This window comes from Nymphalis io, chromosome 17 (assembly GCF_905147045.1).
Source record: "Nymphalis io chromosome 17, ilAglIoxx1.1, whole genome shotgun sequence".
In the NCBI taxonomy this organism is placed as follows: domain Eukaryota; kingdom Metazoa; phylum Arthropoda; class Insecta; order Lepidoptera; family Nymphalidae; genus Nymphalis; species Nymphalis io.
In genome coordinates, this window is record NC_065904.1 from 2,467,572 (window position 1) to 2,485,507 (window position 17,936).

The window sequence follows — 17,936 nt, forward strand, 5'->3', positions numbered from 1 at the left end:
ATAAAACTGTATTGATCATTTTCAATTATTATTTTGAAACGACCCTTACTGCGATCTTATAATACAAAACATCACGTAGAACGGTATTTAAAATGAGCTTCACTTTAATAATTTAAAAAAATAGTTAAAATGTTAGAAATATCCAAATTCATTTTATTTTCCGACTGTGCTGGCCGTCGTCGCGTTTGGACTCTACTACCACTTACCATCAGGTGGAGTAGAGTCATTTGCCATCCCGGGGCATATAAAAAAAAAAAAAAAGTGCCATGTATATATTACAATATAGAAATAATGTTAACTGCCAACAAACATTTTTTTGTGTGTTAGATGTATATTTATACTTTTGCAAAGAATAACTTGAAGAGTACGCTGAAAGGCCGCCTCTTGTACTATATTATTATAAAAGTATTTGTATTGTAGTATATTTTTTTAAGAATTGATTTCAGGAAATTTAATTACAAATATTATTTCATACACACCATACTTTAAATATAATCCGTAGTATTTAAAGACAATTGAATCCCCGCGGATCGACGAACGTCTGATCGTTAATAACACGAGCCTCAATTGGTTATCGGAACGGGTCATTGTGCAACTACGCTCCTATCTCACAGGAAGGACCACATTTGTCCGGATTATATTCAGATAACTCAGTTAGTCTTTATATAGATCGACAGCTACTACACTTTACTCCACTCGTAATCATTCTGACGTTGAAGCTGATTATAGTGAGATCCAATGTGATTTAGACGCGTTTATAGTTAAAGATGAACTGACAATGAAGATTGAAAATAAAAGTGATAAATACGAAACGACAACGGACGCTGATATACGTGTACCATGCTGCAAAAAACTTTCTATGTTCGCGTGTGTTTGCGGTGTCCTATCTTTACTTCTACATACGTACAATTATACGTCTAGTTTTTTAGACGAAATTAAAAGGAATCAACGCAAAGTACAAGTAGAGACTGATTTTCTGGCTTTAAACGATATAGACTTAGATAGACTTAATGCGTTTGCTACAAAGCCAGTCAGATTAAAAAGAGATGCTATGCTCGTAAGTATATTTAATTTTATTAATGTAGTTAATTGAAGAGAATCAGGGTAAGAATATTTTTAAACAAACGCTGGATTTGCATACTTTCTATGTTTATTAGAAATAGGAAATATGAATGTGTTCATAGAAATTAACACTGTCGCAAATATAATAAAGTAAACCATTCCATACACTTTGCACCGACAACTAAGCATGGGTTCTTAGATATTATGTCTCTTGTGCCTGTATTTACAATGGCAATACAAATATTAGGCAGTAGAACAGAACAGGGTTCTATCGTCAGTTAATGACCGAGTTGAAGCCATAGGTTATTCTGTCACTTTACAATATAAGCAACCATGCAATAATACTGAGATTATTTATTAAGCTCTGGCGATAAAGAATTTAATTATGTAAATTACTACTTTACACGCTACACCATTACCATAGAATAACAACACTAACTCATATGTGTGTTACTCAAATAATTTTATAGAAGCAATCACCCGGTCAAGAAGACAACACAGTGGCCCCACATGTGGAGTTCTTTAACCCCAAAATGCGGCCTGAGTTGGAAGAGAAAGATGCAATTGAAATGAAGAAGACGGGGGCAAAAGGACCAGCTCCTGGAGGTGATACCTGGGTCTGGCTCACCAGCTATTCACGGGTTCCTGTAAGTTTTGACGTATAGAATTATTGTGTGTGACATTTTTAATGATTTGACAAACTTTACAGTTTTTATTTCTTTCCATTATTATACGATTATATTACGATGCTAGTTTTTGGTTAGTTATATTCTGATACTGTTTCAATAGTACGAAAATATATTTTCAAAACAAAATTTTATAAGGATTAATACATTAATTAGACTTGTTGTAATAGATATACAATAAGAAATACTTATAAAAAATTAGAACAAAGGCAACTTCTTGTGTGTGTAAACTGTGACTGATTTCATAGTAAAATCTTAAGGCTTCGTGTACTTGAAGCCTTATGTCCGCAATCACACCGCAGATACTATAATATATATATATATATATATATATATATATATATATATATATATATATATATATATATCTTTGTTTTTAATTCTTGCATAATGGTTATATATATATTTTATCCAATTAATCGAATTATTTATTGTATGTATCAACATTCAAGTCGATTACGTAACAATAATAATATCTTATTGCACTGTGATTTATAGTGTACTACGAACTACGAGTAACTATAAACAACCAATTTACGCGCAGCACCGATACTTGTATATATATTTAGATTGATACACAGTATTACGATCCGGCTGCCGTGATTGTGGTACCATGTGCACATAGCTAAGGGTAACTTTATCGCACCCACGTTCTGAAATTGAAGGAATAAGACATTATATTCAACGATTAAAAGAAAAACGCACTAGGCTTCATAAGCGGGCTTCAAACCATCTGAGGGCGCATACACTTGTCGGGAGTGCGGCCGAAGGATCCTCTTTCGCATTGGTCTCCTTAGTCATGCACGCAAGTGCCTTCGCGATGCTGCTTAAATCATCTGTCAAAGAAGCAGAGGCCTATATATGCACCCTCGCGCAAACACATTCTTGCGCTTTTCTGAATTTGATGTACTCGACGCTTAGTTTATTTACTATTTAGCAACTAACATTGCACTGCATTTCACTGAGCCTTAAATCAATCAAAACTACGGAACTTATGAAATATAAAACGAAAAAAATAAATAAAAAGTCTTTATTAATACTTTTAATAATACTTAACAAACTTAATAATCAATCATTTTTTATGCAATTCTGTGTTAAAGTGTGTATGTTGTGTGTCAATAATCAATCAACCGATGGACATAACAGTGTTTTACAAAACATATTTTGCGATGGAGTTCGAATCGTAGTTTAAAAATTTGTATTTGTATAAAAAGTTTAATTAGAGCGTGACAATAACCTATTCGTCGACTTCTGACTAGGAAAATAAACTATTTCGGGCTAACACTTCGTTTAAAATATACTTTTAATTATAAATTGGCTCTGTAATAAAAGTTTTAAAAATTTTGCTTAATTTTATACTGGTGGTAGGGCTTTGTGCAAGCTCGTCTGGGTAGGTACCACCCACTCATCAGATATTCTACCGCAAAACAGCAATACTGGTGGTAGAGTTTTGTGCAAGCTCGTCTGGGTAGGTACCACCCACTCATCAGATATTCTACCGCAAACCAGCAATACTTGATATTGTTGTGTTCCGGTTTGAAGGGTGAGTGAGCCAGTGTAATTACAGGCACAAGGGACATAAAATCTTAGTTCCCAAGGTTGGTGGCGCATTGGATATGTAAGCGATGGTTGACATTTCTTACAATGCCAATGTCTAAGAGCGTTGGTGACCTTCCTATTCTATAAAAAAAAAAAAAATTTCGACAGCTATAGTGCTATTTGTATAAACAACAATCGAGGATTTTATAAAGTGATAAGCCACATATAATAATTATAAGATTATTAAGGATACACGCACCAAAACAGCGTAACACAGTAATCGTTTTCGTTTCGAGTAAGATACAATGAGATTTCTTACCAAATAAAACGGTTATATATTCAATATAATGTCGTAATAAAAAAATAAAATAAAAATAAAGTTCTGTAACCGCAAACCGGAACCTAATAATCTCTTATTTTCTGTCTATCAATTTTACATTCCCATGGTTTACAGTTTTGTAGATATTTAACATTTTCTCCAATTATATATATATTAATAATTCTATATCTTAATTCTCTGACTGAAAGTCGTGCAAATTTTAGTTCTGATTTCTGAAACCCATTACTTAAATAATTTTTAAACTCATTTGACAGTTCTAAAAAAGATGATGGCGTCAATAATGTTATGCTAAAAAAATATTGACTATATTAGCATCTAAAAGCCAAAATGCAGATATTTCGGCTGACAAATTTGAGCATGTTATTACATAAAGCCAGAAAATTTCATGGTAAAAAGCTTTTATTGTTGGCACGAAAAATCGTATAGCACTAGAGCCTTTTCAAGCCAGGATTGTAACAATCTTGAATTCAAAACATAAATCCCTAGGAAAAATGTTTTTATAAACGTTAACTTTTCGTGGCAAATTGCCAAAAGAATATCGCTTAGTGCGGATACGGTCTTCAAAGCAAACTACATCTACTACATCTACTTGAAAGCAAAAAGAAGGGTAGGCATAAAAATGAGCCATTCATAGGAAATATGTTGAAGATGTGTATCGATCGAAAAGTCAAGAAAGAACTTAAAGAAGGTTCAAACCCAACACCAAATTTTTATCTACTTAAGTAATCCTAAATTCTCGTTTATTAAAGCAGACTAAGTTACATACTGATATTATGATCAGTTTTTAGCGATAAGGTCGTAACTGCCTAATAGATTTCAGAATTTAGTCCTATTATGTAATGTATGTGTCTTATCTAACTTGATTAAATCAACTATAATAGGATTATGAATAGTTTTATTTATATATTGTTCTCTGCTCCACAATACTCTCAGTAACATCCCCGAATTTAGAATTTGGCAGTGTTTTATGTGTACTGTGTTCTCAGAAAGCACGAAAAGCCGTCGGCCCCTTCGGCGTGAACTCTTAATATAGCTCTTTATAAAATACAAAATTTTAGTTTATTTATTATATATATATAAATACGTCTGAAATATTAATGACATAGTTTGTATGAAATATAGTACAAAGTAGTACAAGGATTCTGCAAAGCAACGCAAGATTATTGCCCACCTGGTGTACAAGGGCCTGATGGGCCCAGAGGAGCTCCGGGGCCAAAAGGTGAGAGAGGAGATTCGGGAGCACCAGGCACACCAGGAAGTCCAGGGATGAGAGGACCTGTTGGACCTCCTGGTCCAAAAGGTAACTTTGAACCACAAGCGATTTTTAATAAAAATGATGATTCTAGTTTTTTGTTTTCTTTTTACTTAAGGAAATCTTTGGTATATTTATAATAAATCGTAAACCTTATGATTTATAGGGGAACGTGGATTCCCCGGAAATCCTGGCTTAGATGGAAGAGATGGAGTACCCGGAGAACCTGGTCTCGATGGTCTGTCGGGCAGAAATGGTGCTGATGGAGCACCGGGGAAGGACGGTCGCGACGGTATTCCAGGAAGAGATGGAAGCCCAGGGAAAAATGGAAGGGATGGCAAAGATGGTAAAAATATTGCTTTGACAGTGATTTTCCTCGTTTTAAAATGATTGAAAAATTAAAAGGCCAGTCGGATTTATATTGATTGTCCTGTAGTCTAATCGAACAAATTGTTTGTAGATGGAAAAAAGTTTTGTTATCATAAACAAACTACTACCGACAATAGACTATTCTTCTAATATTAAAGATGTTATACATTTTAGCGTTTCATTTTGAAAATATAGTAACGTCATCGGAAGAGGCTCGCGTCTGAGACACAAACTCGGCCGAGTTCAGGCGCTTGTACCCATTGAATAATTGTAATGTATTCATAAGTTTAGGACACTAAATGTATTTCCAATTTTTATTTGGTGTACAATAAACTATTAAAGTATAAAGATTGTTAGTAATACTTTTGAATCCAGTTAATTTTCTTAAATTGAACCGTTCGTACAATTATTCGCATAAGTACGAGCGAAGTATATATATATATATATAGAATGTGTTTTATTTTCATTTCAGGTAAAGCAGGATCACAAGGTCCACCAGGCATCAGAGGACCGAAGGGTGATCGTGGTCCTATGGGGCCGAAGGGCTTACGCGGCAATGATGGTCATGATGGAGCTCCGGGGAAACCTGGCCTATCCATCTATAACTATACTAAAGAAAATCAAATGTTTATACCACCTACTTTCGCATGTGAGTTTTATTAGTTATTTTGTTTTTTCTTATATAATAATATTTTACTCCATGTTTATTTATTGGTGTCAATAACCATAACTTTTCATGTAACACATGTGTCAGTCCTTGAATTAGTTTGAGTAAAGATATCCTGTTTCAATATTGTAATCAGTTGGCATATTGCGGTGAAATATAAAATACTACAATTTGACAATTAAATTCCAGTGGAAAATCCAAGATTGATAGTGCGTGAAGGTGACACAATGCGCATGGACTGTAACCCCAAAGGCTTTCCTGAACCTACCATAGAATGGCGACGAGCTGATGGAACTCCAATCATTCAGGTATAAAATATAAGTATAGCTTGATTCCAATTTCATTTTCATTATATATAACTTTTAAAATAATATATTCAGGAGTTAAAATATATACTCATCAAAATATAAAAATAGCATTTTTTTCTATTAAATAGACAGACAGACAAGTTGGACGTTTGATAATATGTGGTCAACATCGCCTATAGAAAGTATGTACCATCCGCAATAGGAACTAAGCCGTTATCCCTTGCGCCTGTAATTACATTGGCTCACCCTTCAAATTAGAACACACCAATACTATAATATTGCTGTTTGGCGGTAGGATATATAATATGGTCGAACCTTACCAGACGAGCTTGTACATCTAAATTAATTTATCTAAGACTATCTACACATCCTGGCTTCACACTGGTGGAATAACAAAACAAAATGGTGGGTTTACAAAAAACCTTTATATCGTAATGCATATAACTCTATTGGTTTACTCAGCGTACGCCAGTCAAGCTCCTAGTTGGTATTGTCTTCCTGACATCCTTACCATCGGCATATTTTAGCCAATTTACACAAAACTGGAATGAATTATACGTCTAAACATTCCTTATTAATCACTTCGTCCATTAGTAAAAACCGCATTAAAATCGGTAGTTTTCATCGCAATCAGACAAACAGACAAACATGGCGGAGAGACATTGTTTTATAATATGTAGTGATATTATTTTTGTAGTTTTCTTTCGTTAAAGTAGTAATTACGAGCCAACATTGCGTTAAATACAACACGATATAAAAATTTATTTGGGTATTAATTATTTGTTAAAAAAATCAAAATAGGTCAGCGACAATCATATTTCGTAATACAGAACATAACTACATTTTTATTTCAGCCATCAAATGTGCGTACTTTGATAAATAAAATTATTATTATATTATTAGGTATTGAATTTAATAGTACAATTTGATTAATTTTACTTTTCGTTTTATTTAGACACGCTTATCAGTAATTAGAGCATCAAAAAATGCCCCATTTTCAGATTTGAAGATTAACGGCGCTTTAAAGGATATAAAAACTACGAGCATATCGTTAGATTGCTCGATTAGCTTGCAATGTACATGTTGTAGTTAATAAAATAAAACACACATATATCAATTAAATTAAACAAGGGCACGAATGCTTAATCAGTTTCGAATCACAGTTCCACCTTCAATTTCTATCAATGTTGTCATGGTTAGTTAGGTGTTTTTTATATAGAAACACATGTTTAATTGAACTCTTACGTCGTTATAAAAATAATATATCTTTATTTGTCTGGTTATTTAACATTGAATGTAAAATTAGCTAAATGTTTTTTTTTTAATATTTTCAAGGGTTCATGGCGTGATGCATCCGTAAGCGGACACGTATTGAATATACCGAACGTGTCACGCTGGCACACGGGCAAGTATGTCTGTCTCGCCAACAATGGCATGCAGCCACCAGCCAACCAGACCACTGACGTTGAAGTACATTGTTAGTAAATTATTTAATACATACATAATCTTTACATTTTTTATAAAACATAAGTAGGTAGACGAATATTGCCGTAAACATTGACACCACAACAAATAACTTTTAACTACCAATGGCGCCACCGACCTTGTACCCCTAGTTGCACTGGCTCACTCACCTTTCCAATTGGAATACAATATTTGTAAGAATTGCTGTTTAAAGAATACGTGATGAGTGGGTGGTAGCTACACAGACGGGCTTGCACAAAGCCCTACCACCAAGTAAAGTTTACCATTTACCATTTATTTATCTATTAATATTGATGAGAAGAATATGGACTTTTTTTAATCTATTTATACAAAAGTATTTGAGAAATTTCTTCAAAGTACTAAACATCAAAACTTGTTTGAATTGGAGTTGTTTAAAGAAGATCTTTGAATAAAATCTAAAAAAAAATTTCGTACAAAAACAGCATTTTCTTATTAAAACCTAAGCAGCGTAATGTCTGAATTATTTCCAGTTATTTACACTTGAATTATATTTAACTTTATATACTGAAAAAAGTCATCAGGTATATAAGGAAAACCATTTAGGCTAATTAAAAAATCATTTTTTTCAGTCAGTCCATACATACGGGTGCCTAATAACATCGTTTATGTTTTTAACAAAACAGTCAAAGTGGAATGTGAGGTAAGAATAGAAGATTTTGTTAATGCAAAACTTAATACAAATGTAATATCACAATTAGACTTTAATGTGATATAATTACTCTATATAAGTATTTTGAAAGGGTTAGCAAATGCAGCATATTATACTTCACTGTAGCATGTACAAGCGATCCCGTGGCGCTCCTCGTTAAGACGGAAAGGGTACCGCTGGTTTTATAGTTGGTATTCCGATGTTCGGGGTACACTTGACGCCTTGGATACCGGCAAATCCCACATACCTCCCACTGTTGCCGTGTGGGAAACACGTAATGCATTTTTCCAGCGATAAAAAAGGCCCTACGTATACATAGACCATTAAATTATATAATCAAGGACAATGAAATGATATCATAGACAATTACTATTTTTTAAGTAATAAAGACGTAGTTAACCATATTCTTAACAATAACTTTTGTCATACTTCACGCTAATGCGAGCATGACTTAAATGAGAATAATTTAGATAAATGGAACGCTTACAAAACAAATTCATGCGTTTTACTTTTGGACTTATCAAGTTCATTCACATATCTTTAAGTACCGCATTCGGTTCAGCCTTTCACATAATTTAATCTATCTTAAAGAGCGGTTTATCAGCGAGTTTTCGACTGCAAATAATTCTCAATTTCAGATCTTTCTCATAGTCTTTTCTCCCAATGAAGTGATTCTTTTCATTTCAATTATATCCCAGCTACGTTCTTAAAAACAATCTAAGTGGTCTATTTTTACGTTACGAGCCGACATGGCCCAATGGCTAGAAAACTTGACATTGTCAACTCAATTTGCTTATAATTCACCTTGTGGTAGGCGGTGAAGGAAAACAGTGAGGAAACCTACATATGTCGCATAAAATTCTGCCACGTGTCAACTAACCCGCATTGAAGGACGACGATGGAATAAATTCCAAGCCTTCTCAAGAGAAAAGGGAACTTTTAGCGTGTGTATTATTGTTACTGTATGTATATTGTCTTTGTTTATTTAACTACATATTGATAGCGTGTTAATTGTGATTGAATTATCCGACATACTATTTTTAATGAAACCTCACTAGTTTTCTCGAAACTACACTTAAAACCGGTAAAATTATTTTTTCAGATTCAGGCATGGCCGGAACCAGTTCTAGCTTGGGAAAGCGATGGAGTTACTCTAGAAGGTTCTCGATATAAGATGGAAGTTTCCACAACCAATGATCCTTGGAGATGGATCATGAGACTCGAAATACCGAACCTTAGAGAGCACGACTTGAAACAATACAGCTGTGTGGCGAAAAATGAGCTCAATAACCAAACAGTTAAAGGACATATTCGTTTGATGTGTACGTTTTATCTTGAAGGTTTTTTCACAGCTCATTTATGAATAGACTATTGCATAGAATGGTTGATCATTTTGAAATAGATTTTTCAGTTATACTTATATATTTGTATATGTGTTGTTGTAACCTCACCATTTGGTTTTATTTAATTAATATTTATATATTTTATTACCAAAAATCACATAATAATAAATAATATATAAGCAATAATTTAAAGATATATTTTTTACGGTCTGAAACATGATCATAATTTCCTGTATATGTTTAAATAAAATTCAACTTTGATAAAAAAAAAACGTTGGCCTACAGATCCGGGTCCCAATCAACACACACAGATTCAGCAGCCCATGGAGTTCGGCTTCCGTCCCCCAACCCTTACATCATATGAGGAGTTGTGTCAAGTTCAGCGATGTCCGTCGTGTCCGCGATGTGACCGCGCATTGCTATTGATATCTACGATGAATACCACAGCAGGGTATAAGCCTAGAAGGAACATAAGTACGTTAAACTCCATTTTTTTTCATATAGTACATATTATACATATACATCATACATACAACGTTAAAATGGCAGATTTTGAAAGATTTTGCATTACAAACTGAATTCAATTCAAACACAAACAAGTGAGATATAATATAATTCAATGTAAATAAAACATTAAAGCATTAAATAAATACAAATATTAATTAAAAATAGTTACTGTTCAAATCGCGCCCGCGTGGAATGCTGGCAAGAATGTTAGCAGCATTTACCCTGTGTATCGCAAAACATCAATATTTATTTATGAATATTTCTTTCAGATTGTCAGTTATACGCAATCGGCAAACCCGTGTATCATCGATATATAGATGAATTGTTTGGTGCGTGGCTGCGGGATTCGAACGCCTCCGAAAGTCAGGTACATTTACCACAAATTCCTTTATAAATAAATATATAGCAGCTCATTCGCGGAGACGTAATATAATTAAAGCAAAGATGATTTTTGTTGTTTAAAATAAGAAATAGTTAATTAGGCCTTCAAGCTCGTGTCTAAAGGGATTAAAAGTTCAAATTATACATTGTACACTTTAAGGGAAGTCATATTAATATGCTTCCTATCACGTAACACAACACTAAACTTCAACAAACATACCACCCGGTATTCGTATATGTTAATTTTTTGTGTTCGACACATCGTAAATGCATCGTAAATAGTATTCTGTAAAAACCGACTTCGTATGTTACTCACTCGACTTTAAAAACCTACTAACGGTGATAAACTTTTAGATGCGTGTTTTAGTAGATGTCGCCTATTACTTTTTAACATTCCACGATTGAGTTTGTTCTTACAGAATAGCTCGAATAGGATTGATCGCTTTATGTATTTTTTGTTTCCATCCTGCATGTTATAAATAGAATTCATTATAACAGAAAGAAAAACTTTGGGCCACACAAGAGAATGACATTGAAAGACTACGGGAGTACAGGAGCAAGGCCAGTTTCAAGTCTGACCATGTTGACGAGTTTCATAAGCTACAAAAGCCGTTCTTTGTGAGTAAAAAATATATACCTACTAGCTTAACGATAGAATGAGGACAATAAACGTTTGTTTTTTTTTAATTATAGAATAGGAAGGAGGGCGAGCATATGGACCACCTGATGGTAAGTGGTCACCAACGCCCTTAGATATTAGCATTGTAAGAAATGTCAACCATCGCTTACATTGCCAATGCGCCACCAACCTTGGGAACAACTAAGATTTTATGTCCCTTGTGCCTGTAATTACACTGGCTCACTTACCCTTCAAACGGGAACACAACAATATCAAGTACTGCTGTTTTACGGTAGAATATCTGATGAGTGGGTGGTACCTACCCAGGCGAGCTTGCACAATGCCCTACCACCAGTAAGATCACACACCAACGACAATGTTGAAGCACATTTTTACAAAGAAAAAAATTCTCGGGCGCAATCCACTCAATTTAACTGATAACACTTTCAACACCATCGGATAAATGGTTTAGGAACGCAAAGAGAAAAAAATAAAAATACTAATCTAGTACTTAACATAAAGTAGCCTGAACGCGTCGGTTATAAAAGTGTGTGCTTGTGTGTGTCAAGTGTTTGTCTTTTGTGATATTTGTTTCACCTATATATTCCAAAACTTAGAACTTAAGATATTAATCAGCATAACATACGTATTAAACGTCCAATAAGAGAAGCAGACGCATATAAAACCCAATAGAGAGATTAAACAATGACAATTCGCAACAAATGTTTTTTTTTGCTATTTATTTATTTATTTATAAGCTTTTTTAATTTTATTAGGAAAAATATTTATCCTAGCATTATAATTGTACGAATAATGAATATTTTTTTCTTTAATTTCAGGGTAACGGCCACATCGTCTATAGCGGGTCTTTCTTCTACCAGGCGAACGAGTCAGGCAACCCTGGAGACATCATACGTTACGATTTGACGCAGAGTAGAATAAAATCAGTCCACTTACCACATGCTGACGGTAGATTGTACAGCGCACAGCATAACCAGGTCAACGATTTAAAAATATATATACATATTTCTAATAACAATGGTAATATAATCAGGAGCGCGGTCAATGGCTCTACGTGCTTTTGAATTTCCGAATCAAAGCGCATACACTATACACTTGATGGTAGGACTCACATCAGATATTCTACCGCTAAACAGCAATACTGTTGTTATGTTCCGTTGTGTTGAAGGGTGGGTAAGCCAGTGTAACTACAGGCATAAGGGACATAACATTTTAGTGCCCAAGCTTGATGGCGCATTAGATATGTAAAGAATGTTTAATATTTCATACAGCACCAATGTCTATGTTTGGTTGTGACCACATACGATCAGGTAACCCATTTTTCCCGTCGGCCTACTGATATATATACTGCTAACTTCTAAACTACGGAATGCTATGTAGATTACTCGATAGAAATTCAATAGTACTACGTTTAAGAAGATTTAATTTGCAGGTCGACTTCAGTGCTGACGACAACGGTCTGTGGGCTATATACTCTATCGAAGGATCAAATAACACAGCAGTTGCAAAGGTATAGATCTAGATTCCGTTGGAAATAATATTGACAGTTTAGACCAGATTTAGTGGTTTGGAGGTCTTGGAGTAACGAAGACATAGAGACCTCGAATCAAATTTAAACAGACGATAAAAAAATATTTTTGTATTATCAGGTGTCTTTTTCTAATGTAATTCAAGAAATCAATAATATATTTTTGGATACCCAAGTTTAAGATCTCGGTTGCCCTTTTTCCAATCTAGTCAGGATTAGCCATTGCCTTTTTTTTAAGTTATTTTAAGCAAAGTGTTATTGAATCAATTTATATAAGACTGTTTTGTATATTCTACTTCGCCCAACCTCAACGCTTGAACACGCTAAAACAACTTTGTAGAAACGTTGAGCAAAACGAAATAAATAAAATATGAAATGCACAATATTTTACTGGTGGTAGGGCTTTGTGCAAGCTCGTCTGGGTAGGTACCACCCACTCATCAGATATTCTACCGCAAAACAGCAATACTTGATATTGTTGTGTTCCGGTTTGAAGGGTAAGTGAGCCAGTGTAATTATATTGCACAAGGGACATAAAATCTTAGTTCCCAAGGTTGCTGGCGCATTGGCTATGTAAGCGATGGTTGACATTTCTTACAATGCCAATGTCTAAGGGCGTTTGGTGACCACTTACCATCAGGTGGCCTATATGCTCGTCCGCCTTCCTAATCTATAAAAATATACGAGTATATGGACATATGTGTCAACATAGCAATTTTTAAACGTACTGTAAAAATTAAAATATAAAATAATATCAATATTTAAGTTTTTTTTTTCTTTTGATTTTTTTTTAATTATTTATTCATGTTGTTGATCTCGTATTCTACATCTTATATTAAATTTTATTTCAGCTAAGTTTTGATCCAAACAAGGACGATTTAAATATAGATTACATTTGGAATATATCCCTGAACCACAAACAAGTGAGTATGCGTTATTTTGTATATAAATATAAAAGTGATTACACTTTACTGGCGGTAGGGCTTTGTGCAAGCTCGTCTGGGTAGGTACCACCCACACGTCAGGTATTCTACCGCAAAACAACAGTACTTGGTATTGTTGTGTTCCGGTTGAGGGTGAGTGAGCCAGTGTAATTACACAAGGGACATAACATCTTAGTTCCCAAGCTTGGTGGTGCATTGGCAACGTAGGCGATGGTTAACATTTCTTACAATGCCAATGTCTATGGGCGTTGGTGACCACTTACCATCAGGCCCATATGCTCGTCCGCCTATGTAAAATATAAAAAAAACGCTCAAGGCAATAGAGTCATTCTGTGTGAACTAACTCGAACCTCACTCGAAACTCGAATTTAAGACAAACTGTAACGGACCCTATTCTAATTGGAGCAGGACTAAAGATAAACAAATCTAAGAAATACATATTTCATTCTATTTGCAAATAATTCTGTGTATTTCTTACTACAAGCAGTTAATTATCTGTATTTATAATATAACACTATTCTTCATAACTAGTTATAACCGCTTTAATGTAACTTCCACAGTTCCGATAACAACTTCGCGGACATTGAAAACGTCAGTTTTTCTCGAATCCATGGTGAATATCCATGGTGAAATTTAAAATCTCGACCAATTATATCGCGCCAAATCGATGTCAACATTGTTTATTTGTCTTTACTCTTGTGGTTGGAATAGACTATATTCGGGCAGTAGTGGGATAGCGGCCGAGAGTGGGCGCTCAGCAACAGCCTGACCAATACAACCAGACCCGTTTCTTTCCACGGTAGCATGCGAAAGCGATCCCGTGGATAGAAACGTTAAGACGGAAAGGGTACCGCTGGTTTTTTAGTGGGTATTCCGATGTTCGGGGCGCACTTGGCGCCCTGGACACTGGCGAGCCCCACATACTCCTCCACTGTTCCCGGGGGGGAAACGTGTAACGCATTTTTACAGCGTTAAAAAAAAGACTATGGACTGGCGACTGTAGCGGAATATTCGTTGCAAATAAAATAAGTAGATACGCTTTATAAAAGTAATTTACGTTTCAGGTTGGAGAAATGTTTATAGTATGTGGTGTGCTTTACGCGTTAGACTCAGCCACGGAACGCGAAAGCAAAGTCACGGTGGCAATTGATTTATACTTGAGCAAACCGGTGGAAGTGACTCTGCAGTTCACCAACCCGTTCAGAAAGACCACGCAACTCGGATACGACCACACGCATAAGGTGATGTTTTAAAACATAAAAAAACCACGTGCAACTCAGAACAAGTGACATTATATATCACGAACTTTATTAAGAGACCCAAAGCAGTGACCCGTAAAAAAAACTTGAATTTAAAGTAATTCTATCAAATACTGTTTTACACGAATTACTTTTATTTTATTCGGGTATCTAATTAATCGTAAAGCTAGTGTTGTGTGTCCGTAAGTGATAACGAAACTAGCTCACGGAATCAGTCAAACTGAGATTATAATATATATATACCTTGCGACTTAATCGTGTATATAGAGATTTGAAAGTCTCATTTTATACATTTTTATATTTTACAATGGATCTATCAATGCAATACTTATGTCTCTTTAAAAGGATTAATCTGTGTTTCTTGCATTTAAATAAAGATCGAATCTACTAGAAAAAAGTATTAAAAAAAGTATAACCTTACAAACCTGTATGTATAAACTCTAACTTCATCACGTCACTCTCAACTCAACTTTAAAATACACGACGTAAAAAAAATTAATATTCGAAACTCTTAAATACCATATTTTGAGATAAGTAATTATAAGTAATTATTTTATTAATTCAAATAAAGATCCATCTGGGGATGATAATAAGAACTTTCTGCCGTGACGTTTACAATGTTGCGTTCTTAACGCGATAGATGTCGCAACTCGCAAAATAATAAAAGTATTATTATAAAATAAATGTCTTTATAGCGCCATCTATGATTTCTTGTATGAAGTTTTAAAACTTTTTTTTTTCAAGTATATTTTGGATAATTAATTTTGTTTTGTTTTTAGGAACTGTATTCATGGGATCGTGGAAATCAATTGACTTACCCTGTGAGATACAACGAACTACCTGGCCCTTGATATGATGATGATTACTTAAAACAATAAAATATAATGTGTAACAATTTTTTAATAAAAATATGCATATATAACTAATTTGTTTTTATTGTTTTACAAAGATAAAACCTATGAATGCATCACAACATATATTATAATATATTAAGTACAGTTACAGCGACATAGCAAATGTTTCTGGCATATTAATTTGGTATTTTGTGCTGTCATTGGCAAATTTACCCACTGACCGTGACCTTTAGTCTAAATCAGATAGCCGGCAGCCACGCCGTGGTACTTGTTAAAAAGTGCTCAGGTAAGAAAGCGATGTTCCTTACTTAGATTGTCTTCAGTTTTTCGAAAGAGCCCAAACATATACCGTTGTCATTCAAGTCTTGAATCTTCGTGAAAAAATATAAGTTATATTCACCATCCAGCTACCGATGAAGCGATGATGAAGTGTTTTGTTCGCGAATAGTTAATACGCCGCCATGTACTTGAGTAGGTAAATGGCGGTAAAAAAAGAATAAAATTAGTTAAGTTAGTTAGTTATTAGTAGTTAAATTCTTTAACAAACCTAATAAGGAAAGCTATTATACAACAAAATAACTTTTAAAAAAATAATTTTATAATCCCACCAGTGAAGTTATCAATCCGAACATTCAATTAAGTATAAAAAAAATTATAAAATTGGTAGGCAAAGGACATATTGGCCAACTATGGTCAGTGATCATCACCACCCATAGACATTGGCAGAGGACATATTAAGCATTCCTTATATATCCATCCTGCGCCACCAACCTTGAGACCTAAGATTTTATGTTCCTTGTGTCAGTAATTACACTGGCTCACTCACCCTTCAAACCGGTACACAACAATACCAAGTACTGCTGTTTTGCGGTAGAATATCTGATGGGTGGGTGGTACCTACCCAGACGAGCTTGCACAAGTAAAGCACGGTAAGTTAGCGTTAAGGAAGGATTTTTGCTTAGAGATAATGAAAGTTCGTATGAAAATCTTTCATATATGAATAAAGAAAATTATGACGCGAGCGAAACCGCGGGTAAAGCGCTAGTCACATAAAAATCAAATAAGTTTATAACATGTATCTAAGAAGACTTTATACTATTTATTTATTGATGTCAATATTATCATTTTATATTTTTAGTAAGTATATAGATGAGCCGAGTGGCACAGTGGTTAGAACAAGAGAAACTTAAGCGATGATCGCGGCAGCTTAGGCAAGCACCACTGTTATACAAAACACAGGTACGGTCTTGCGTTGAATATTGCTCGCACCTTTGGGATGGCTCCGCTAAGTACCTACTGGAGGCATTGGACCGGTTGCAGCGACGTGCAGTACGCATTATTGGCGACGTAAAGGTCACAAACACCCTTGAACCTTTACAATTGCGTCGCGAGATAGCAGCACTGAGCGCTTTCTATCGAATGTATCACGGCGAGTGCTCTGAGGAATTATTCTCTCTAATTCCTGCTTCCCCCTTCCTTCTTAAGTCCACGCGAGCTGGTTCTCGATGTCACCGCCTAACTGTGACATCAATTCCATCGCGAACAAAGAAATTTGGCAACTCCTTTCTTTGTCGCACTTACAAAAAATGAAATTCCTTACCAGCTCGCGTGTTCCCCTCCTCTTACAACCCGGGTTCCTTCAAACGAGGCGTGAAGAGGCATCTTGCGGGCCGGCAAGGCGAAGGCGGCTAGTGCAGAACGTTTTTTCCATCTGTACTGGCCGTTGTCGCGTTTGGACTCTACTACCACTTACCATCAGGTGGAGTAGAGTCATTTGCCATCCCGGGGCATATAAAAAAAAAAAGCTGTATTTTCTCTTGATTTTATAATACATCTCGTACTCGATGGTGAAGGAAAACATCGTGAGGAAACCTGCATGACTAATTTCACTGAAATTCTGCCACGTATATCCGCCAACTCAGATCGGGGCAGCGTGGTGGAATAAGCTCCAAACCTCTCCTCAGGGGAAGAGGGCCTTAGCCGAGCTGTACGACATTCACAGACTGTTAATTTTACAACTACTTATATATTTATATATAAAATATGTAATTAATATTTCAAATTAAAAAACTACAACCGATTAATGACCGCAACTATCAAAT

At 34.9% G+C, this 17,936-nt stretch overlaps 1 protein-coding gene across 1 annotated transcript; it reads left to right on the top strand.

Annotated features, from left to right (window-relative positions):
- The first annotated feature begins 640 nt into the window (after positions 1-640).
- On the top strand, positions 641-15,897 carry LOC126774952 (uncharacterized). The gene is made up of 17 exons (XM_050496628.1): positions 641-1,057; positions 1,533-1,709; positions 4,750-4,927; positions 5,046-5,225; positions 5,721-5,897; positions 6,105-6,223; positions 7,559-7,700; positions 8,299-8,369; positions 9,481-9,700; positions 10,007-10,195; positions 10,498-10,595; positions 11,108-11,227; positions 12,068-12,226; positions 12,682-12,759; positions 13,629-13,700; positions 14,786-14,962; positions 15,760-15,897. Exons 1-17 carry the CDS (start codon positions 779-781, stop codon positions 15,829-15,831), a joined length of 2,508 nt encoding a protein of 835 aa, XP_050352585.1. The 5' UTR covers positions 641-778; the 3' UTR covers positions 15,832-15,897.
- Positions 15,898-17,936: the final 2,039 nt, after the last annotated feature.